Genomic DNA, 25,804 nt, shown 5'->3' with positions numbered 1-25,804 from the left:
TGTCTACCGTGAGCTGGGCTCTGTTTTGAAATCTACTGAGTGCCTGCAGTGTACTAACACTTTAATAAGGAAGAGATAGGAAATAAAAGGAAGTAGGTGTGAAGGATGGGAGGAGGTTTTAAGAATAGCTGCTTCTGAGTGGTAAACTAAAAATAAAAATGGGAAAAGATTTGTGGATAGTTTAGAAATCAGGAGATCTTTGGTGATTTTAGAGAATCCCAGTTGGCTGATTTTAACTTCTGTCCTTATAACTGAAATTTGAACAAAAACCTTCATTCTCAAGCAGTGCATTGTTATTATGAGTTATAAATAGCATGAAAATTACTTGATTCTCATGAAAATGTCTGACAGCATGGGCTTTAATTTTAGAGGGATTATTGACTTGGAAGTTTGATGAAAATGATCATCAGATCTGTGCTTGAGAAAATTGCTACTCTCTTGAAATATCTAAAACAGTATATAATTGAATTGAGCAGGAAATTAGTTGAAATTTTAAATGTCAGTTCTATGCTTTCATTTACTAATATTTTGAGAAAAATATATGCAAATTACATTTACCTCTTTTTAATTATAGGTACCAGCTGGGACTAGGCCATTAAGTCAGCCTTGTACATCAGACCGTTTTATACAAACCTTGAGCCATAAACAACTCCTGGCTGAAATGATGCAGTCTCACATGGTTAAGGACATATGTCTAATTGGAGGAAAAGTAAGACTGGCAGCCTTACTGCAAACTTCTGTTTCCTGACTTTTGGGTTGTTTTGACTTATCCCTTAAATGATTGTGTCCATTTGTAGGGTTGTGGAAAAACAGTCATCGCTAGGAACTTTGCAGATACCTTGGGATACAATATAGAACCTATCATGCTGTATCAGGTAAGCTGTTCATTTTTAGTACTTGGACTATAAATGTATACTTTCGGACCATCAGTAGAATTTATGGATATCCTTCTTTAAGTTGGACCTGTTAATTTTGAAGTTGATAAATAACTGAAACAGCGGGAATGCGATTATAATTATTTGGAATTTTTAAAAGTGTATTCTAGGATATCTGATGTGCCCGAAATACCAGGGTCTGTTTTTCAAAAGAGATCCATTTTACATGCATGTGTACACACAGAACAGTTAACAGTAACTTGGATATACAGTTTTCCCAGCATGATTTATTGGAAAGACTGTCTTTTTCCCTATAGGATAGTCTTGTCATTCTTGTAAAAAAATCAAGTTAGCGTACATGTGCCTGTCAGTTTCTGGGCTCCCTATTCTACTCCACTGGTTTTTCTGTCTGTCCGTATGGTGTGGGGGGGTACATTTTTTTTTTGCTTAATTCATGGAAGATGAGATGAATACCTTGCCTTCTTAGAAAATCACTCCTCTTGATGATGGTTAGCTCAATATGAAAGTTCATTAGAAGTGATCTGAGAATGGCCTTTTATCATAATCTGCCTGCAATGCAGGAGACCTGAGTGTGATCCCTGCGTCTGCAAGATCTCCTGGAGAAGAGAATGGCAACCCACTCCAGTATTCTTGCCTGGAAAATTCCATGGACAGAGGAAACTGGCGGGCTACAGTCCATGGGGCTGCTGAGAGTTGGACACGACTGAGTGAATAACACTTTCACTTTTCACCAACCTAGTTTCTAGTTTCAAATGAAAATGCTTTTCTACCAAATGATGGGGAGGAAAAAACCCTAATTCATCAATATATTTATAAAACAAGTTAAGTTTTATTATAAATATTTTATATTCTATATATAGGTCTAGGATAAATACAAGCATACTTTACCTTCCCAGCTGCCATTGCTTTGACATCATACAGAGAAGACCTTTTGTGAAGATAAAATTTCTTTTCTCTTTGAACCCACCCCCATTTATTAGTAGTATTATTGCTAAAATTGTACACATTATTCTTTTTCTTACATGAAAGTAAAAGCTCCCATTCTAATGAAAGCTGGAAAGAATTTTTGCCTCATCTGTTTATTCTGGACAGTACTGGTTCTATATCAGATTTCTGTAGTCAGTTTATGGTGATTTGCACACTGTAGTAGCAGATTATCCTATGAGCATATGCTTGAACTGTGAAGATTACCGTAACCTCATCCTACTCTCTGTTAAAAGAAGAACCAAACAAGGGAGTACGTATGTACTTATCAATTTAGATCTCTCAACTACTGAAAAACTACCTAAAGAATCTTGTCGTTGAGAATGTTATCCTTATGTGAGAAAGAATTAGTTTAAGAGGCCGAGAATAGATTTTCTTATGTATTTTTGAAGAGTGCCAGTAAGTTCACAAAAGTTTTCTTTTAAATTTTTTTAACTTTCCTGTTGAATTTGTTGATTGATAAAGGAAGGTAAGAAAATTATACTATTAAAGTTGATGGCAGACCATTCTATTACCTGATACTCCTCTGAGATATAAAGTCAGTCTTTTCTAGTTCCTGCCATGAGATAAGGTCATTTAGTCATATCTTATTAATCTTCTATCTGGAAAACAGGGGTGATGATATTCAAAAGGCACATAAGATTCCCATAAAAATATTTTATCCAGCCTCAGCATATGCACTGTCTCCATTGTAGATGGCCTGCAAGGATTGGGAAAACTGGGGCAGAGATAAAGAAACATCATACATTCTGAAAATCCCTTTTCCAATTTTCCTCTTCTGCTCATTAATCTTTAGAGCAATGACTGGGAGAAAAAATTGGTTTAGAAAGATATGAAGTATAGTATTGACAACATGTTTTGTAGGTGAGTTTGTGTGTATGTCTGTCTCTCCATATGGGTCCTTTCCATGAACTGAATCAAAGCGTGTATCAGGCCATATATTGACATTGGCAGGTTTTGTAAACTGTTAATCAGTTGGTCTCATGATAGAAACCAAGCTCCTGAGATTAAATATGACTCTTTCTGCTTACAGTTTCACATTTATTAGTAGTGTTCATGGATTTATTTGGAACAGAGGAATTAATTTAATAGAATTCAAGATTAGATTTTGGTTTTATAATAATATAGCCCACATTAATGCAAAATTTTCAGAAGTTTGACCCAACATAGAAAATTTAGTGGGAATAAGTAACTCAGGGTCCATTTTCCTAGAAGATGTAGAGATTTCCCTGTTAATTGTACATGTATAAAGCTACACTTAATCTGTGGGTTTTGCCTTATTTTTAGACTTGACTATTTTTAGAACTGGATTTCATATGAAGAAAAAGAAAAACAGAGCCTTAACACAGATTTGTGGCAGTACATAAAATAAGTTTTATAATAGGTTATAAAAACCTTAAATCATTTGGCTCAAGTGTTAGGTCAGATTCTTTTAACTGGTTATTCTTTTTTTAGTGTTGAAGCCAGTGATTTCATAGTATTAAAGAAATACAGGTTATTATTCTTTTCTTTCACAATCAGATAAGGGCATGCTTCCAGATGTCTTTTCACACCAAGGTAAACAGCACCAGATCTGTGATCTCTTTTTTTCTTGTTTTTTAGTATTAGTTGGATTAAAAGCCAAGTCAACTCCTATCAAAAATTAAGGTCAAATAAGTTCAGGAGACTTATAATGAACTGTCTAAAATCACTGTCTAAAACATATTGAAGTCTTAGGATCATTTTTGACCCCCAAGTTTTTCTTTTCATTCTAAACTCAAGCCAAATCCTTTTCATCTTCAGTCTAATTTACAATCTCTCTTTCCTGTTTATCCAAATACAGAGTAGACATATCTTAACTTTTATTCTCTCTCATTTGTTTTTACTGCCCTCTTGGATTTATTTCCTTGCTTCTTGTCTTTGTCTTGCATTTGTACTTTTTTCATGAAAATTCCAAGACTCTGTATTAATTTAAGTGGTTGATACTCAACCTTGGAGCTGGCTTTCTATATGATTCTGTAGATCATTTTGTTTTCTTTATTTATCTTGGTACTCTGTCATTCTTTCTGTCTCCTGAGTATTTTTTCTTTTTCCCTCAAGAATAACCTTCATAAGGCTAAGAATTTACTTGAACTCAATTCTTTAAATTTATTGTATTATAAAATTTATTATAAAAATGTATATCATCATGCAGATTCTACATCCTCTGAATTTTCAAATAGAAATTATAAACTAAGGGTAGTTGCCTTTTCATAAAGCTCTCCCTCATTTTTTTTATAGCTATGTATTATTCCATCATGTGGTAATGCCAGAGTTTACTCAGCCTGTTTCCTGTATATGGACAATTGGGCTTTTTCCAGTATTTTGTAATTACAAACTAAGCTGCAATGAATAACTTTGTGCATATGTATTTTCATATTGTTGGAAGTGTATCTTCAGGATTAATTCCTAGAAGAGAAATTGTTAGGTCAATAGGTAAATACATGTGTGGTTCTGTTGTGTGTGTGCTTGTTAAATCTCATCAGTCATGTCCAGCTCTTTACGACTCTGTGGACTGTAGCCTGCCAGGCTCCACTGTCCATGGCATTATCCAGGCAAGAATACTGGAATGGGTTGCTACACCCTCCTCCAGGGGGTCTTCCCAACCCAGCTGTCAAACCCATGTCTCTTATGTCTCCTGTGCTCGCAAGCGGGTTTTTTGCCTCTCGCACCACCTGGGAAGCTGGTGGTTTTGTTAGATATTGCCAAATTTTCCTCTATAAGGATATACCATTTTCCATTCCTACTAACAGTGCCAACAGAGGGGGCTGCCAGGCTCTTCAAAGTTTGCCAGTTTGATAGTTAGAAATGCTATCTAACGAGTAGTTTTAATTTGTATTTTTTTATATTAGGAGAAAAATTGAAAATCTTTCCTATTTTTAAGAGCCATTATTATATCTCTCTTTAGCAAATTATCTGTTTATTTCTTTTGCCCATTTTTCTACTAAGTTTTTTATCTTTTTTGCCTTAATTTTTGTGTCTTATATTAGGCATATCTGCTTTTTATCTGTGGTCTATCTGCATATATTTCTCTCTCAGTCTGTGAGTTATACTTTGATTTTATTTATGAATAAGTTAGTTTTGCCTTGTACATTTTAAGTGATTTATAATTAAATTTATTGATATTTTATTGCATCTAGATTTTGAGTCATGGCTAGAAAGATTTTTCCCTATCCCCAGGTTAAGGAGGAATTCACTCATGTCTCTTTCAGCTTCTAGGCTGACCTCTCTCCAGTTCTTGCACGTAACCTTTCATATTTTAGAAGCAGCAGGATAGCACTGGATCTTTCTCTTTCATGCCACCATCTCTCTCTGACCACAGCTGGGAAACATCCTCCAACTTTATGGAGTCAGATTATAAACCTGGGCCCACATGGGTAACCCATTATAATCTCCCCATCTCAAGGTCATTAAGTGAATCATGTCTGCATAGTTCCTTTTGCCATGTAAGGTTACGTATTCACAGGTTCTGGGGATTAGGACACAGATATCTTTGGGGGGCATTATTCTGCCCTTTGGAGTAGGCAATGGCACCCTGCTCCAGTACTCTTGCCTGGAAAATCCCATGGACAGAGGAGCCTGGTAGGCTGCAGTCCATGGGGTCGCTAGGAGTTGGAAACGACTGAGCGACTTCACTTTCACTTTTCACCTTCATGCATTGGAGAAGGAAATGGCAACCCACTCCAGTGTTCTTGTCTGGAGAATCTCAGGGACAGGGGAGCCTGGTGGGCTGCCATCTATGGGGTCGCACAGAGTCGGACACAACTGAGGTGACGTAGCAGCCGCAGCAGCATTCTGCCCATTACACTGACCATAATGGAAGATCACACCACTGAGAACATTGCCATTGGTGGTGTTTGAGTTACAAATGTAGTACACCTCTTTCAGTCCATATAGTTTTCATATTCATAGTGATTCAGTGTGGACTGCAAGCATCCAACTTCATGATGTTTTTTGGTGTAGTAGTGCCATGTATTTGTTGAAGTGTGTATTACTTTTTAACAGGTTATTTTCCCTGTACTAAAATGTAGGCTGAATTTTTATTTGAAATTATGTGTACAGGTATATTGTATTACTTATGGATTTTTTTCAAGGCTATAAAGCAAAAATTACAAAATGTTGTTTATAAAATGGGGATGTTTATAAAATAGAGTGGATCTAACAGGATAGAGAACCCAACGGGTTAGACCATAGCATAGTTCTTGGCATGAAGATATGCAGTTGAATATGCACCATCTTAGAGGCTTGTTGTTCAGTTGCTTAGTCGTGTCTAACTGTTTGCGACTCCATGAACTGCCGCATGCCAGGCTTCCCTGTCCTCCCCCATCTCCCGGAGTTTGCTCCAACTCGTGTTCATTTAGTCGGTGATGCCATCCAACCACCTCATCCTCTGTCGTCCCCTTCTTCTGCTCTCAGTCTTTCCCAGCATCAGGGTCTTTTCCAGTTCAGCTCTTCACATTAGGTGGCCAAAGCAGTGACGCTTCAGCTTCAGTATCAGTCATCCCAATAAATATTCAGGGTTGATTTCCTTTAGGAACTTGGGAAATTTTAAAATATCTTTAAGTAGAATGACTTTTATTTTTAAGTATGTGAGGGATAGAGGTGATTATTCAAACATTGTTGTCATCTCCCCACCAGAAACAGTTAAGAGCTTCTCCATGTATAGTGTTCTGTAATGCAGAATAGCAATAGAATTACTTAGATCAGCTTCTGATTTCTGAGAGTTAATTAATTCTTACACCTTAAGGCAGGAGGTGGTTTTGAGACAAATTCATTTCCATTCTAGAATTATAATTTTCCACATGTTTTCTATGTTTTTAAAGAATAATGTTTTGTGACAATGTAGTAATCTCTTTTTGCAACCTCTTTGAAGTGCTTCATTTACTAAAATTTATAATTACTCTAAAATAGGCCAGTAAAGTGGAATTTCCTGACTTTCAAAATTAAGGATGAGAAAGGTTAAGTGCCAGAGTTTATACCTCAAGCAAAGCTTATACAACAGGAACTAGCTTATTAATTTTCAAGTCATTTTCTTGACTACCAGATTGTACATCTTTAAAAACAAAAGTAACAGACAGTGAGGTTCACTCTGAGATGGGAGGGCACTAGGTTGCAGCCCTAGGAGGACCATCTGTTTTTATTTGGAATGCTTTCCTTCATGTTAGGTGGGTTTGCTGTAGAATGGTGGTGTCCTCATCACATCAGTTTGTTTTTCAGTATGGGTCCGTTTTTCTACTTGCTGGCTTTTAAAAAACGATAGAATGGAGGAGTTACCAAAAATCAGTGGTTGTTTTCAACTAATAGAAGTCCATCGCAAGAGTGTATTATTTTTATAATCGAAACTTGGTAAAACATATCTTAGACTCTCACTTTGATGGAGAAATCATCTCAAAAACTGAGTGTAATGACACTTAAAGTAATTTATGTTAAGTTTGCAGCTGGAACTAATTGGAGTGTTTATCTGATAGCATAAAACTACAAAGTTATATATTGAAAAGTCAAGCTATTTGCTTGTTTAACTTGATAACCTTTTAAACTTATACATTCTAAAAATGCAAAGTATATTTTAAAGTTTAACTGTGCAATGTATGTTAATAAAGGTTCATCTTACTGTATTTGCATACATTTGCCATTTAAAAGGCCATAAGTTTTACATTCGTTTTTTTAAACAAAAGTATCCAAACATGATATTCAGATTTTTTATAGTTTTGAAAGTATGTACTGAACTCCTTATTTAATTGAAGCAGTGTACATTTTAAGTAATGAACAACATCTTTTGTGTTGTCTTAACAAATTTAGTTATTGTGAGGTATTTATTAGATTTATAAAAACACTCTAAGAGGCCTTTGGCCATGTGTGTAAAAATAAACATTACAGTAACACCAAATCCATTAGCCCAAGGAAGAAAACAAAAGTAACCAGAGAATCCTACCAAATAAGGAATTCAGCCTGAAAGGTATTTCATTTACCATCCTTGGTGATCCCAAAACATAGGATCCATAAACTTGAAGAGGGAAAGAATTTCAAATTTGAGAATTCTCTGTGGACTAGCTCCAAACTTAAGGACACAGTGTGATAAAGTCCCAGTACTGTTATGCTTGACGGTCTCTATCAGTTAGGACATTTGTTCTAAATCTACTTTACAGTAATCTTGATTAGGGGGTCTTAGGGCAATCTTTAATCTTGATTAGGAGTCTTAGGGCAATCTTTTAAGGGTGCTCAGGATTAAAGATTGCCCTAAGACCCCTAATCAACATTAAAGATTGCCCTAAGATCCCCAATCAGGATTACTGTAAAGTACATTTAGAACAAATGTCCTGATAGAGACGGTCAAGCATAACAGTTTATTCTTACCAACAGTATTGGGACTTCATCACACGGTCCTTAAGTTTGGAGCTATTCCACAGAGTAAGGAATAAGTTAAGAGTAAGGATTTGCTAAAGGTTAGTTAGTAAGAGTAAGGATTTGCTAAAAGTTAGTAGGATTAATGGGCTTCCCTTGTGGCTCAGCTGGTAAAGAATCTGCCTGAAATGAGGGAGACCTGGGTTTGATCCCTGGGTTGGGAAGATCCCCTGGAGGAGGGAAAGGCTACCCACTCCAGTATTCTGGCCTGGAGAAGTCCATGGGTCACAAAAAGTTGGACATGACTGAGCGACTTTCACTTCAGTAGAATTAATAATGAAGTTATATATTTATATTCTTATGGGAAACATGTCAAGAAGGAAAAGAAGGATTTTGACTTGATTTTGACAGTTACAAATTTCTATAAGTACCTTTGTTGCTGTTCAGTCGCTAGGTCATGTCTGACTGTTTGAGACCCCAGCACACAGGGATTCCCTGTCCTTCACTATCTCCCGGAGTTGGCTCAGACTCATGTCCAGTAAGTCAGTGATGATGTCTGACCGTCTCATCCTCTGCCACTCCCTTCAGTCTTTCCCAGCATCAGGGTCTTTTCCAGTGAGTCAGCTTTTCACGTCAGGTGGCCAAAATATTAGACCTTCAGCTTCATCATCAATCCTTTCATTGAATATTCAGGATTGATTTCCTTTAGGATTGACTGGTTTGATTTCCTTGTTGTCCAAGAAACTCAAGAGTCTTCTCCAGCACCCTAATTTGAAAGCATACGTTTTGTAAACATATTTTTATTTTTGAAAACAAAAAGTAAATACATACTTCTCAGCTTTACCATCTAGTTGCCTTTTATGATTCCTAAGTGCTTTGTTTTTCTGTTTTCCCCTTATTAAAAAAACTCCAGTTATTCAGGATCCAACCACTTTCTGAATATATTGAATTTTATTGCTGGTTTGCAAACCAGTGTTACAGAACCAACAGCCTTCTGAGGTGTTTCAACTAAAACCATTTGGCAGAACAAGAGAGACAGCAAAGAGAAAGGTGATTTTAACAGACAGAGTTCAACTAGTGCCTCTGGGTGCTGAGCTGAGGCAGCTTGGGATCTGAGCTGATAAAAGCTGCGAAAATCCTGATCTTATAGTCTGTTGACTACTGTTGAGAGATTAACAACCTGAAGACGGGCCTCAGCCAGCCCAACTCCTGGGATGCTTCGTGTTCATTTCCTGTGGTTCCCTGGAGCTCCCCCAGATTTAGGTAGCTGCTGGCTGCCGCCTCTCTGCTGGTGAGGAGCGGTGCCCACCATACCCTCATGTAGTGAGGAAAGTGGGCAGGGCTGCCGTGATGCCTTTGGCAGCCTGCTTCTTTAATCTCAGCAAACCTTCTTCTGTGCTGCTTCAAGCAGGAGAATCCACATTTATCCTGAGTCTATTAACTCTTCCCTATGTCCCACATAGTGACAGGTGTTTGCAGTGTCTCCCATGGGGGAGCAATTCAGAAACATCAGTTTTAGTTTTGTGAAGACAGTTCCCAAAAGGACACATTAAACCAATCAAAAGAGTTATTTAGTATTTTAGCCATGAAACACTTTTTAGCTTTGTCCCCATCTACCATGCACCCCACACCCAATCACCAGTCTAACATCATTTGCTTTTTACAAGATCCACTCTAGCTATGGACATCACCAGTAGCTGTAACCCATCCTCCCTGGACTCATGTTTAGAATTTGCTGGAAAATACATTTGGCATATGAAATTTTACTTTATAGAGTTTTTAAGAACCCATTAATTATGTCATTTGAATGTTAGTAGACACTTATTCCTCTCTATCACACACAAATTCACTCTTGGATAACATTAATATTCTACAGTCAAAGCAGATTCCACTTATACAATACAGAATTATCAACTATAGTCACCATTTTTTATATTATATCCTGAGATCCTAATTCATCTTATACCTTAAAGTCTCCGACCTCTTCTTCTTTCCCTTGGCTTCCCTGGTGGCTCAGATGGTAAAGAATCCGCCTACAATGCAGGAGACCCAGGTTCAATCCCTGGGTCAGGAAGATCCCCAGGAGTAAGCAAATGGTAACCCACTCCAATATTCTTGCCTGGAGAATTCCAAGGACACAGGAGCCTGGCAGGCTACAGTCTATTCAATCGGAAAGAGTCAAACACAACTGAGCGACTTTCACTGACTCACTCACTCATTCTTATTTCCCTCACCTCTCAGTCCCTGTGGAGAAGGCGATGGCACCCCACTCCAGTACTCTTGCCTGCAAAATCCCGTGGACGGAGGAGCCTGGTAGGCTATAGTCCATGGGGTCGCTAAGAGTCGGACACGACTGAGTGACTTCACTTTCACTTTTCACTTTCATGTGTTGGAGAAGGAAATGGCGACCCACTCCAGTGCTCTTGCCTGGAGAATCCCAGGGACGGCGGAGCCTGGTGGCCTCCATCCTATGGGGTTACATAGTTGGACACGACTGAAGCGACTTAGCAGCAGCAGCAGCAGCTCAGTCCCTGACAACCATTTTCATGTCTATGAGTGTGACTTTTTTTAATTTATTTATTTTTAATTTAAGGATAATTGCTTTACAGTACTGCATTGGTTTCTACCAAACATCAGCATGAGATTCCACTTGTAAATGGTGCCATGAAGGTTTGGCTTTGTCTTTCTGGCTTACCGCATGTGGCGTAACACCCTCAAGGTCTACTCATGTTGCAGATGGGGGAAATTCCATCTTTTATGGCTGAATAATACTTGCGTGTGTGAACCATAACTTCTTATCAGTGTTTCGTCAGTGAACACCCTTGGCTATTGTGAATAATGCTGTAATGAACATAGGAGTGCAGATATCTCAATATTCTGTTTTTATTTTCTTTGGATATATACCCAGAAGTGGGACTGCTAGATCATATGGTAGCTCTATTTTTAATTTTTTGATGAACCTGTGTACTGTTTTCCATAGAGGCTGCAAAATTTTGCATTCCTACCAACAGGGCACAATGGTTCCCTTTTCTCTACCTCCTCACCAGCATTTGTCATCTCTTGTTGTTTGTTTGCTTTGTTTTTGATAATGGCCATTCTTACTGGTATGAGATGATATCTCATTGGGGTTTTGGTTTGTATTTCCTTGATGATGAGTAATGATGACACCTTTTCATGTATCTGTTGTCTATTTCTGTCTCTTCTCTGGAAAAACGTGATCAATTCCTCTGCCCATTTTTTAATCAGATTTTTTTTTTTTTGCTATTGAGTTATATGAGTTCTTTATTTAGATATTAACCTTTATCATTCCAGTCCCAAAGAAAGGCAGTGCCAAAGAATGCTCAAACTACCACATGATTGTACTCACCTCACATGCTAGTAAAGTAATGCTCAAAATTCTCCAAGCCAGGCTTCAGCAACACATGAACCGTGAACTCCCTGATGTTCAAGCTGGTTTTAGAAAAGGTAGAGGAACCAGAGATCAAATTGCCAACATCCGCTGGATCATGGAAAAAGCAAGAGAGTTCCAGAAAAACATCTATTTCTGCTTTATTGACTATGCCAAAGCCTTTGACTATGTGGATCACAATAAACTGTGGAAAATTCTGAAAGAGATGGGAATAACAGACCACCTGACCTGCCTCTTGAGAAATCTGTATGCAGGTCAGGAAGCAACAGTTAGAACTGGACATGGAACAACAGACTGGTTCCAAATAGGAAAAGGAGTACGTCAAGGCTGTATACTGTCACCCTGCTTATTTAACTTATACGCAGAGTACATCATGAGAAACGCTGGGCTGGGAGAAGCACAGGCTGGAATCAAGATTGCCGGGAGAAATATCAATAACCTCAGATATGCAGATGATACCACCCTTATGGCAGAAAGTGAAGAGAAACTAAAAAGCCTCTTGATGAAAGTGAAAGAGGAGAGTGAAAAAGTTGGCTTAAAGCTCAACATTCAGAAAATGAAGATCATGGCATCCAGTCCCATCACTTCATGGGAAATAGATGGGGAAACAGTGGAAACAGTGTCAGGCTTTATTTTTTGGGCTCCAGAATCACTGCAGATAGTGATTGCAGCCATGAAATTAAAAGACGCTTACTCCTTGGAAGGAAAGTTATGACCAACCTAGATAGCATATTGAAAAGCAGAGACATTACTTTGCCAACAAAGGTCCGTCTAGTGAAGGTTATGGTTTTTCCAGTAGTCATGTATGGATGTGAAAGCTGGACTGTGAAGAAAGCTGAGTGCCCAAGAATTGATGCTTTTGAACTGTGGTGTTGGAGAAGACTCTTGAGAGTCCCTTGAACTGCAAGGAGGTCTAACTGATGCATTCTGAAGGAGATCAGTCCTGGGTGTTCATTGGAAGGACTGATGCTAAAGCTGAAACTCAATACTTTGGCCACCTCATGCAAAGAGTTGACTCATTGGAAAAGACTCTGATGCTGGAAGGGATTGGGGCAGGAGGAGAAGGGGACGACAGAGGATGAGATGGTTGGATGGCCTCACCGACTCGATGGACAAGAGTTTCGGTGAACTCCGGAAGTTGGTGATGGACAGGGAGGCCTGGCATGCTGCAATTCATGGGGTTGCAAAGAGTCAGACACGACTGAGCGACTGAACTGAACTGAACCTTTATCAGTTATATGATTTGCAAATATCTTTTTCCATTCAGTAGTTTGCATTTTCAATGCATTCGTGGTTTCTTTGCTGTGCAGAAACTTTTTAGTCTGATGTTGTCCCGCTTGTTTATTTTTGCTTTTATTGCTGTTGCTTTTGGTGTCAAATCCAAAAATTATCACCAAGACCAACATCAAGGAGCATACCACCTATATTTTCATCTAGGAGTTTTATGGTTTCAAGTCGTAAACATTTAAGTCTTTAATCCATTTTGAAGTAATTTTCATGTCTCGTATAAATAGGGTTCAGTTTCATTCTTTTGCATTTGGCTATACGTTTTTCTTGATACCATTTATTAACACCATTATTTTAAAAAAATATTTGACAGTGCTGGGTCTTAGTTGAGACATTCATGATCCTTTAGTTGTGGCATGTGGAATCTAGTTCCCTCACCAGGGATCAAACCGAGGCCCCCTGCATTGGGAGTATGGAGTCTTAGCCACTGGACTCCCAGGGAGGTCCCTTGGCGCCAGTAATGAATGTGTGTTTTTGGCTCCTATGTCATGAACATGTTCACCATGTATATGTGGGTTTCCTTCTGGGCTCTCTGTTCTGTCAATCTGTATGTCTGTTTTTACGGCAACACCATACAGTTTTGGTTAGTATAGCTTTCTAATATAGTTTGAAATTAGGAAGTGTGGTGTTTCCAACTTTGTTCTTTCTCAAGATGTATGTAGCTATACAGTGTCTTTGATGATTCCATACAGATTTTAGAATTGTTTATTTCTGTGAATAAACCAGCTTTGAATCTGTAGATTTCTTTGGATTGTATGGACATTTTAACTTTTTAAATTCTTCTATTCCTTGAGTGTGAACTATCTCTCCAGTTATTTCTGTCTTCAATTTTTTCCTTCAGTATGCTATAGTTTTATAGTTACGTGAGGTGAACATTTATAGATATTTAAGTTTATCTCATTTTTAGTGAGAATATTTAAGTTCTGTTCTCTTTTGTACATGTTAAATATTTGTAGCTATTTAATTAAAATATGTTACAGGTCATAATCCATCCTTTAAATTATAGTGGGAGTCATCTTATAAGAATGAAAATCAGGTCATGCCATTTCTCTGCTTAGAATCTGTCAGTGACTTTCCATCATACTTAAAATAAGAACCCCTAGTCTTAGCTTATGAGCCGTCCACCAATGCTTTTCAACCTTAGCTGCATATTGGAACCACCCAAGAAACTTCAAAAACTTTTCAGTGTCCAGCCTCCACCTTTAGGGAATATGAAGTAGTTGGTTTGAGGTGGGACTCAGATGTATGCATTTTTACAGAAGTTACTCAGTGATTCTAACAGGGAGCCAGGATTGAAAGACATCGCCCTACCTGATCTGACCCATGCCTGCATCTCCAGCCATCTCTCCCCAGGCTGGACCCTCTGCTGGTTGTGTTTATGTTGGCCTCACCGACTACTTCCAGTCCCTTAATGCCGTTTAGCTTCTTTCTGCTTTAGAACTTTTGCACAGGATGTTGCCTCACCCTGAAGTACTCTTCCCTTGATCTTCACTTGGCCTTTTAGCATTCAGATAGAAACTTGAGTATACTTACTGAAAGCATCTTTGACTCATGGAGCTATTTGCTTATCACATTACCCCACATTTTCTGTGTACTACTGACCAGTATATGAGATATATATATACATACATTTTTTGTATTTTTTTTTTGACATCTCCTCCCTCCCTCCCTCCTTTTTTTCTCAGCCTATGTTCCTTACCTTTGTCTGTTTTGTTCTTTCTCCTTCGAATGTAAGATCCATGTTTATCTTTTTCATTACTGTCTCATCAGCACTTGGAACCATGGCTTATGTGTACTAACTAGGCAATCAATGTAGAAAGGAGTGCATAAATAAATTTTGAAAAATTTGCATTGTTTTTAAAGGGCCAGTTCAAATCAGACCTTTGTCAAAATTTTCTTTACCAATTTCTTATTGGTTTCCATATTTACTTTTTCTTTAAATTCTAAGATTAAAATTTCTTTTGTCATACAATATTTTTGTATTTATTTATTTTTAATTGAAGAATAATTGCTTTACAATATTGTGTTGATTTCTGCCGTACATCAACATGAATCAGCCTTAGGTATATACATGTCCTGGCCCTCTTGAACCTTCCTCCACCTCCCATCCCATTCCACCCCTCAGGTTGTCACGTAGCACCAGGCTGAGCTCCATGCACTATACGGCAACTTCTCATTAGCTACCTATGTTACACATGGTAATATACATATGTCAATCATGTGTGTATGCTAAAGTTGCTTCATTTGTGTCCAACTGTTTGTGACCCTGTGGACTGTAGCCCACCAGGCTCCCCTGTCCATGGGATTCTCCAGGCAAGAATACTAGAGTGGGTTGCCTTGCCCTCCTCCAGGGGATCTTCCCCATCAAGGGATTGAACCCACGTCTCTTATGTCTCCTGCATTGGCAGGTGAGTTCTTTACCACTAGCACCACCTGGGAAGCCCATATTTCAGTCATTCAGTTCAGTCACTCAGTTGTGTCTGACTCTTTGTGACCCCATGGAGACTGTAGCACGCCAGGCCTCCCTGTCCATCACCAACTCCTAGAGCTGACTCAAACTCATGTCCATTGAGTCTGTGATGTCATCCAACCATCTGATCCTCTGTCATCCCCTTCTCCTCCCACCTTCAATCTTTCCCAGCATCAGGGTCTTTCCCAGTGAGTCAGTTCTTCGCATCAGATGGCCAAAGTATTGGAGCTCAGCTTCAGCATTAGTCCTTCCAAAGAATATTCAGGACTGATTTCCTTTTGGGTTGGCTGGTTTGATCTCCTTGCAGTCCAAGGGACTCTCAGTCTTCTCCAACACCACAGTTCAAAAGCATCAATTCTTTGGTGCTCAGCTTTCTTTATAGTCCAACTCTCATATCCATTCATGACTACTGGAAAAGCCATAGCTTTGACTAGGACCTTTGTTGGCAAAGTAATGTCTGTGCTTTTTAATATGCTGTCTAGGTGGGTGGGTCTATCTAACTTTTCTTCGAAGGAGCAAGCATCTTTTAATTTCATGGCTGCAGTCACCATCTGTAGTGATTTTGGAGCCCCCCAAAATAAAATATCTCACTGTTTCCATCATTTCCCCATCTATTTGCCATGAAGTGATGGGACTGGATGCCATGATCGTAGTTTTCTGAATGTTGAGTTTTAAGCCAACTTTTTGACTCTCCTCTTTCACTTTCATCAAGAGGCTCTTTAGTTCTTTGCTTTCTGCCATAAGGGTGGTGTCATCTGCATATCTGAGGTTATTGATATTTCTCCTAGTAATCTTGATTCCAGCTTGTGCTTCATCCAGCCTAGCATTTCTCATGATGTACTCTGCGTATAAGTTAAATAAGCAGGGTGACAATATACAGCCTTGACGTACTCCTTTTCCTATTTGGAACCAGTCTGTTGTTCCATGTTCAGTTCTAACTGTTGCTTCTTGACCAGCATACAGATTTCTCAGGAGGCAGGTCAGGTGGTCTGGTATTCCCATTTCTTTAAGAATTTTCCACAGTTTGTTGTGGTCTACACAGTTTGATTGTAAGATTTAGTGCTGTTATTATACTTTTATTAGTGTCCTGAACTGTTAACCTAGATTTATTATTAGATTTAAATTTTAAAATATTGGGATTTTGTTCCTTTGACTGATTCAGATTCAGCTATTATTTATTAAATACCCACTAGGTGCTGGACATTATCTCATTTAATTCTAAGGATGTTTTATTCACTTCCCCCATTTATCATAAGTCTCAGAATTGGGATAGAACCCAGCTTTCCTCATCCTTTACCCATCCTTTCAGTTGTGCTGCTTTCCATGTTGGCTGACTAGAAGGAATTCGAGTGCTGTTGAGTGAGGCCAAATGCCATTAACTGCTTCTTGGGTCCTTTCCCGAACACTGAAGAGGTTACTAGCACTTACCGCATCTTTGACTTTATACTTTATTTGTTGCTCTTATAAGGCAATGTTCTTTAAACTCTGATAGATTGCTACTTTCCCACCTGTCAGACATTTGTGATAAAATGCAGTGGAGTTTGCAGTACCATTTGAATAACACGTGGTTCTTTAGTTTGTGTGTCTTGGGATTTTGCTCCTTAATATCTCTGCGTTTTGCCTTCCTTTTTGAGACTGTCCTTTACCCTCTTATATGTATCTGGTTTTTAGCATTTTTATTTATTTGTTTGTGGCTGTGCTGTGCGCAGGTTTTCTCCAGTTGTGGCGAGTGGGGGTACTCACTGTGGTGCACGGGCTTCTCATTACAGTGGCTTATCTTGCTCTAAGCACGGGCTTAGAGCGCAGGCTTGGTAGTTGGCACACAGACTTAGTTTCTGAGGCACATGGAGTCTTCCCGGACCACACCCACGACCCTTGCCCTGGCAGGCAGATTGTTAACCACTGGACCACCAGGAAGTCCTTATATACTTAGTCGTCTGTGAACATTTCTGAACAAGCTTTCATTAAGTTGGTTTACTTTTAAAAAATTATTATCCTTGGGTTGTTTATGGACAACAGGATCCATTCTGGCTGCCTAAAACTGAGAGCAGTTTATTCCAGAGTATTAGGTAGCTTGCAGAATGTCTGGGAGAGAGAGGGTGCGGTGTTTAGATTTCACCCAGTTAGGAATGACAGAGCTGGGAGAACTTCGGCCATAACCATTCTAGAAGAGGGGCTTTCCTTGTGCTGGCTGGCACTTCACTCTCACCAGCAGTTTCTTCAGTTCCCAGTTTTGTGTATGGGAGAATGCTTGGTAGAACCTGGGTCATGTATCGAACTCTAGCTGTAAAGGCATCTAAGAAGTGATGTTCTTACTTTTCTAGCCTCTGTACCATAGCAAGGCTAGTAGAAAGGATTTGATAGGGTAAACTCACAGAATCCGTATTACATTTTTTGCACCTACTCTGACCTTGATTGTATATTTTATTGTATGACTTTATTAAGATGTCCTTTTGGTGGGTCACTTGTGAGATACTGGGTTTGACTTCTAGTTAGCCCCAAGCAGATGAATTTTGTTCTGCATTCATAGTATAAATCTTTAACTAGAGTGGATCATCTGGCAGTCGATCCCACTGGTTACAGTAGAGAGCTATAAATGATTCAAAATCAGCTTCTTCCATCAATAGAGTAAGTGAAAACAATCATGGCAGTCTTGTGATGCCATCGTTATATACATAAAGGAAGCATTTATTATACTGGTGACTGGTTAAAAGTAGTTCCTTTAAAAGAACCTGAGGGAGAAGCATGAAAGAGTTTATAAGTAATTTTACAATATATGTAAAACAAGAGGCCTTTCTGTTTGAGATGAAACATAAATGACACAGGAATGTTGTCAGCATGCCTTGCATTTTGTTCACTGAGTATGCTTAGACTGTAAATAATGGCTTCATTTCTACTTTGGGACCTAATAATTATTAATATTCTGTGTGTATGCAGTATTTATGCAGTATTCTAACCCTAATTGTTATGTACATAATTAATCCCTTATTGCAAAGTTAACATCAGTTAGTGTTGGTGTATTCCTTTATTCCCTAAATCCCAGATTTTCTTAGTATTTATACGACTGGCAGGATATTTTCTGGTACGGTAAGTTTTGTTCAGATAAGCAAAATTCATTTGAAGTAGACCTAGAAAGACTACAAAATTCCAGCAAATTTCTTTTGGAAAAAAGAAAAATCACTAATAATACTTACTTCCCCCATTCAAAAAAAATTAAATGCCAATGGCTTATGTTTTTAATTCAGAAATAAGAAAATAAAGAATAATATTTACCTAGAGATGTAATTACTCTTAACTATAGCTAAAGCAGTTTCATCTCAATCTTTTATATACATGTTTAAAGATATCTTTAAACGATAGAGACTAGCTGCTTTAGGGGGCATTTCAGGGAGCAGCAACATCAGTAGTTTACTAATTCTTGCCAAAGAGGAAGCATTTGTGGAGGGTACCCTGAGTGGTGTGCAGTAGGCACATTCCTTGATTAGCACTACACTATATACATGAGTTGATTACTCCAGACTGGCTCTCTCTCTGTGGAATTTCTTTTACTTTGATTTGTTGCTGTATCTGTCACAATAATATTCTTGGGGACAACCCGGCTCCTTTGCTTATTAGTTGTGTGTCCTTAATTGGGTAAAATGAAGGCAATAATTTTACCTACCCTTTAAGATTATAAGGAGGACATGAGTTAATTTATGTGAAATACTTCTTGCCTAGTAAAACCCTTCATAAGTATTAGCTGCTGTAATTATTGCTACTTCTATTTTTAGCTCCTTAACACACTATTCTTTATATGATAGACCATGAAACAAATTTCTCCTAGTCTCATGATCAAGAACTGTGGTTCTGCTGCTTTTTTGGTGTCAATGCTATAGAATTAAAGCTTATTAATATAGAACTTTTTTAATGTCAGTGTTTTTGTGTGTTAGAAATTAGATTAGATTCGCATTTTAGATTCTTCTTATATGTTTTGTGGGTCATCTTTACCTTTCTTGGCTTCATCTTCTCTTGTTTAGTTTTCTTTAACAATCTATTTTAAATTTTATAACGTATTATACATATTTTTGGAAGCCAGCTTGCTTCTGAAACTCTGTGGGGTTCATAAATATGGTAGGAAAGTGTATTTTTTAATCTAGTTGAGGTCACAGTTTGTATATAGTTCAATATCATTTGCTATAATCATTGACATTTTCTGCCAGAAAAATTCTATATGCTTTATAATATAAAATTTTACTTTATCAAACATTCATATTTAGAGAGGTAGCTGAAATTTCTTTATTCACTAAAAATTTAGTGTATTCATTTGTTTTTCTGAATGATACTATACCTTGGAAAATAAATTCTAATCTTATTCTAGTCACTGATCACACAACCATATTTATGCAGTTATTTATCAAACTACCTACCTATATCCAGGTTTCTTAAGGGAATCTCAGAAAAATTAATGCATAGCATTCACAGGTCCTAAAAGCATTGATAATTGCTTTAGGGCTCAAGTCTACATTCTGGTACATTTTGTGCAGTTATGCTTCTTCTCATTGTAATAGGACATTTTTATTTTTAGTAGGGTTTCTCTACTGCAAATCAAAAGAGCAAAATTCATAATGACACAGACTCTTAAGACATATCTAGATGTTCTCCAGGACCTGAATGAAGGGGTGAGGTGTTTAAGGTTAGGCAGTAGTGTTCTAAAGGAACTAGTTTTCATGTCCTGTTATTTTTAAATTTTTAAGGAAACACAGAAAGAGGAAATGGTTTGGCCTCTTATGATATCATTAGTGCTATTTTTATTCTCTTAAGTTCAAAGGTTTCAAGAATAAGAAAAATATATGCAAAAATTGGGACATTCATTGTTCTTTGTTTTTATTAGTGTGCTTTCAAAATGCTCATATGGAGTAAGCATATTTCTTTTTAAAATTTTGTTTTTGCACTTGCTTTATGGATATATGTGCAAGCAGAATATGTAAGCTTTATGGATATGTGTATAAGCAAGAAGAATAAGGAAATGACATATTTTCTAACAATTCCATGTTGCCGTATGTTTTAAAATAAATAAGATATTAAAACAGCTTCATGGTACTAAACCCAAATGCTGTAGACAGAAACACTTGAAAAAGCTGTTACTCTGTTTTAAAAATTACCTTAATATTGAGATCATGTTACTGACTCATTTCAGACTGTTCTGAAAAAATTCTGTTTATTAAGCTTGATTAGATTCAGTTCTGTGAAAATTCCATTTTACTTTGGTGTACTTGTACTGTCATACAGTGGAAAATAACTCACAATTGAAAATAATTTCTTATTGTAACTAATATTAAGGAAAATAGGGGCAATTATCTTTTTAAGAAAAAGCTGGAATTCTGTCTTTTCTCTCAATCCTCTCTCTTTTTCTCCAGGATCTTAATTATGAAAACCAACTACTTTTATTAAAGAGAATACTTTTCCCCCCCTTAGAGTTTTTTTTTTTTTTTTTAATTTCAGTACACTGGTACATTAGAAATGAAGAATGGCTCTTTTTCTCATAATAGTATGCAGAGACTTGACAGGCTAAAACTGGACTGAGCTGGTCTGTTAAAAAATGCCAGGTGTTTTCTCTTCTCTGCTCCTCTGAAGAGTGAAGAAAGGGAGAACTTTTCTGGTCTGTTGTTGTGGCTGGCATTAGTAACTTTGAACTCTTTTTGATCTGTTATTGCTTGTTGTGTAGCTGCTGCTGCTGCTAAGTCGCTTCAGTCGTGTCCGCCTCTGTGCGACCCTGTAGACGGCAGCCCACCAGGCACCCCCGTCCCTGGGTTTCTCCAGGCAAGAACACTGGAGTGGGTTGCCTTGTCCTTCTCCAGTGCATGAAAGTGAAATGTGAAAGGGAAGTCGTTCAGTCGTGTCCAACTCTTCACAACCCCATGGATTGAAACCCACCAGGCTCCTCCATCCGTGGGATTTTCCAGGCAAGAGTACTGGAGTGGGGTGCCATTGCCTTCTCTGTGTTATGTAGCCGCAAGTCATTAATTTCAGTTTACTTCAGTCAGTAAAAGGCTGACAGCTGCTAGGTTGGAAAAAAGGAGCCCTACGTACTGGTTGTCTTTCTCATGATCTTTATTAGTAAATGTTTACTTGTTTGAATGAGGTACGTATTGTAGACATTGTATGAATTAACAAATTATGAATCATTCATGACTACAAAATGAAGTTGTGTAGTTTTGTATCTTGCACAGAACGGTGATTAAGGATGTGGTTGGTGTGAGAGTAAGGAATTTTCTCTGTCAAAATTAAAAAAAAAAAAAGAAATGTTATCAGTTGCTAACCTCAGTTCCACTGGAGTCTGAACCTCTAATGCCACAGTCACATTCCTCATCTCCTCTTCCTGGGCCCACGCAGGAGACTCAGGAGCTGGGTCAGCTCTGGGTCCCTCTGTTTTCAGTATGAAGCTGAGATTTTTCACAGTTAATCCCCAACCCTTTCTTCAGCAGTATGGTATCAGTGGGATACCTTCTTCACGTTACCTCCTCTCTGAATACTTACGTGTGCATGCATGCTCAGTCACTTCAGTGTCTGTCTGACTCTTTGTGACCCCATGGACTGTAGCCCCTCATGCTCCTCTGTCCATGGGATTCTCCAGGCAAGAACACTGGAGTGGGTCGCCATGCTCTCCTCCAGGGGCTGTTCACCACCCAGGGACCAAACCTGCTTCTCTTCACATCTCCTGCCCTGGCAGGCAAGTTCTTTACCACTAGAGCCACCTGGGAAGCCCCAGAGAAGGCCGCTTATTGCCTACAGAAATGCCTGAAGGAAGTTGGGCTTCCCTGGTGCTCAGACGGTGCGGGAGACCTGGGTTCAATCCGTGGGTTGGGAAGATCCCCTGAAGGAGGCCATGGCAACCCACTCCAGTATTCTTGCCTGGAGAATTCCATGGACAAAGGAGCCTAGTGGGCTACTGTCCATGGGGCTGCAAAAGTCCTAGCGGACACACAGCACAAGGAAAATAAAGCCCATTCTTTCCTTTTTCCCTCCATTTCCCCCACCTTTGAAGTTATATTCCTTTGTTATACATTTTATGTGTTGGGCTGTACTTAGTTGCTCATTCGTGTCTGACTCTTTGGAAAGGAAATGGTTTTCTTTTGCTGCTTCTCCCCATATCTAGAATCACACTATTACAGTCATTGGTTTTATAGAACTATATATTTGATTGATCATATCAGGGCACCTAATAGCATTAATTTTATCAGAGGCTAAGTCACATGATCATATCAGGGCACCTAATAGCATTAATTTTATCGGAGGCTAAGTCACACATTTGGCCATGCAAGAAGCAATGATCTTGTAAAATAGAGTGTAAGAAATATAGCTAGTAACATGAATGCAGTCATTACATTAATAAGTGTTTAAGCCAAGAACTTCTATTAGGTGTAGCCCAGTATCTCCTCAGTCTGTTTTTCACCAATCACTGTCTTTAAGGAAAATTATATCTTGGCTTTGTACCTAAAGTTGTACCTAAAGACACCAGAGATGTCTGTACATACAAGGTGAGTAGTGGGTCATTGGAACCCCTTACAGGATTTAGAAAGGAATGCTACCTTCTGAGAAGTTACATGGATGGTCCTAGAAGAAGGAAAATTGATCCTTATGATTGAATAGGCCTTTCTGCCATTAGGGAAGTCTGGTTAATGCATAAAGTGGTTGCAGAAATGCACACTAGAGGGGAGGGAGGAGACCCAAACAGGGAGAGAACATTTATGTTTAAACTTTTCTTTTCTTGCCTAAAAAATTGTGAATTTCTATTTTATCAGCTTGAATATTATTGTTTCTCAAGTGTTGTTGATTCATCATAAGCTGATTTATACTTTCTAAGTCAGTACTTTTTTGATAATGAGGAAATTGATGGTCAAGACATTTCAATCTTGATTTCAATACAGATTTTTTGCTGTCATGAATATAAACAAATTCATTCATTTTCTGTCATCTTGAAACTAGAGTTGGGTATCAAAGAATTTACAGAAGCTTTTAAATTTTTGGCTAAGATTGACTGTAAATGTTTAGCTTTGTTTGACATAAGTGACACAGAATTTATCTGAAGCTGATAACAGAAAGGGCTTCCATGGCGACTCAGATGGTAAAGAATCAGCCCGCAATGCAGGAGACCTGGATTCAATCCCTGAGTTGGAAAGATACCCTGGAGAAGGGAATGGCTACCCACTCCAGTATTCTTGCCTGGAGAATCCCTTGGACAAGAGGAGCCTGGCGGGCTACAGTCCCTGGGGTCACAAAGAGTCGGACACGACTGTGCACACTCAATCGCAGAAAAGAAACTGTTACCTTCACTGTTAACACATGTGAGAAGAAAATGTTCATATTATCACACCCAAATTATTTTATGGTAGGTAGATGTTTTGTGCTACCGCTGTTAGTCGCTTGCTGAAACACTAGCACCTTGTGTTTGCTTGGAAGCGCTGTGCTGTTGTTTGTCAGTTCCTGTTCCCCATCTGATGACTCTTCCCCATTTCCTCCATTTTCAAGTCTCTTTAAATGTGAGTCGCTGAGTGATTCCTAGCATGGCTTTTCAGGAAAACTCAGCTGCCAAAAAACGCACATCATTAATAAAGCATCTCCTCCTAGTGAGTTTGTATGGCCTCTTAATTCTTAAAAAGGAAGTCATACATTTTGGCCCTTTCACAAGTAAAGCTGATTGAGTAAAATTCCATGGAGGTTCTGTAGAAGTTAACTGCCATCATCTGTGTAGGTACCAAGTGAACTTTTCTAAATAAAAAAGAGGAAAAAAAGAAAAAAAGCCCTCACTATTTTATGTGAGTGAGTAATGGGAAAAAAGTTCAGATAACCAGGAAAAGATTCTGAATATCTTTCTCTTTGATGGACTGGAGAAGATGACTTCCCAGGTGCTGTATGGAATATTACGTTCAGAGAGAGGTGTAACTCTAAGGCTAAGTAAGCTATTGTCCATGTCTTAAAAATTAATTCTGTTGTTTTCTCTGGTGGGTGTTGGGACTGGTTTCAGGATATGACAGCGCGTGATCTGCTACAGCAGAGGTACACGCTTCCAAATGGAGACACTGCCTGGCGGTCCTCGCCCCTGGTAAACGCTGCTCTGGAAGGAAAGCTGGTTCTCCTGGACGGCATTCACAGAGTCAGTGCCGGGACGCTTGCCGTGTTACAGAGGTTGGTCACGGGTCACGGAAGCACACCACGCAAACAGTAGACATGGAGCTTTCTCCATCTTCTAATTTAAACTGGATTACATAATTCTCGAGGAATTTATAATTCTATATCCAAATATAACAGCAGATGTGTTTATTGTTGTAAACACAGTAGAGTAGAACTTCGAGTAATGGGAAAAGCCAGTGCCATAGCAAAATTCTCTGTGTAGGAGCTGAAAGAGGCAAATTTTTCAGTAGTATTGTTGAGACTTTATATGTATGTTGATTGATCTATGCAGTGAGTCACAACTGAAGTTTCTATAGTATGTCAGAGTCAAAGCTTCACTGTTTACAAACTCCTTTTTCAGTCCTAGATCTACATTCTTGGAATTTGTTTTTGAGAGAGAAAATATAGTTCCTTATGTAAAATGTATAATGGCTCTTTGGTTATATTTTATATAGGCTAATGTTCACTTTGTGTTTATAGACTTCAACAATTGTGTCAACTGTGTTTCTTATTTCAGCTTAGGTGGGGCAAATATCCACCCATTCATAGTTAACTTCTCTTTAATGTTAAGACTTCGTGTGTAAATTTCATGGAAATTAGTCCCATCTTGTGCCACTTTGGGAGACTGACGATACTATTTTTGTTTGTTTGTTACATCTTGATTTTATTACTTGTTTTTAACTTTTAACTCTAAATTTTAACTTGCTTGGAAAGAAATAATCCAGTTCCCCAACTAAGTAGTCAAAGTTATTTTTTTTGTCCTTGATGAGATGCAGGTACCGAGTATAATTAAAGATTCTAAAAACACTGTTAATCCTGATTCAGTTTGAGAACATTTAAAAGTCATAACCACAACCTTCCAGTGATTTATCATAAACATTCCATATATTTACAGTTTTTCCCTCTTCTAAACAGACAAATGCAAACACAAATGAAATAGTGCCTGCTGCCTCCTTTTATTAGTTCTTTCTTGGCCCATGTGGCCAAGTAGTAGTAACAGCAGCAGCAGCTACCATTGAGTTCTTAATCTGTGCGAGGCCTTGTGCTAAGCCAGGGTTTCTCAGAGTCTCAGCTGTGGAATCTCCTTATGGGAGTGAGGCTTAGAAATGACTGATGCCTGGTCTCCACCTCCTCAAATTCTGAGGTAACTGATCCAGGGTGAGACCTGAACATTGGTGTTTTTAACCTCCTCCCAGTAGATTCTACTGTGCAGCTAAGATGGAGAACAACTATGTTCAGCATCTGCCT

The 25,804-nt window shown here is 38.4% G+C and overlaps 1 protein-coding gene across 1 annotated transcript in view; it reads left to right on the top strand.

The window, feature by feature from the left end:
* The window catches only part of VWA8 (von Willebrand factor A domain containing 8), a 373,132-nt gene that overhangs the window by 73,247 nt on the left and 274,081 nt on the right, over positions 1-25,804 (top strand). Inside the window, exons 11-13 of the mRNA XM_052649893.1 lie at positions 575-709; positions 798-875; positions 24,411-24,571. Of these exons, the coding sequence (XP_052505853.1) occupies positions 575-709; positions 798-875; positions 24,411-24,571 (374 nt within the window). The remainder of the gene's footprint in view (positions 1-574; positions 710-797; positions 876-24,410; positions 24,572-25,804) is intronic.

Source organism: Budorcas taxicolor, chromosome 12, assembly GCF_023091745.1.
Source record: "Budorcas taxicolor isolate Tak-1 chromosome 12, Takin1.1, whole genome shotgun sequence".
NCBI classification, from domain to species: Eukaryota; Metazoa; Chordata; class Mammalia; order Artiodactyla; family Bovidae; genus Budorcas; species Budorcas taxicolor.
This window is presented reverse-complemented; position numbering and strand designations above follow the sequence as displayed.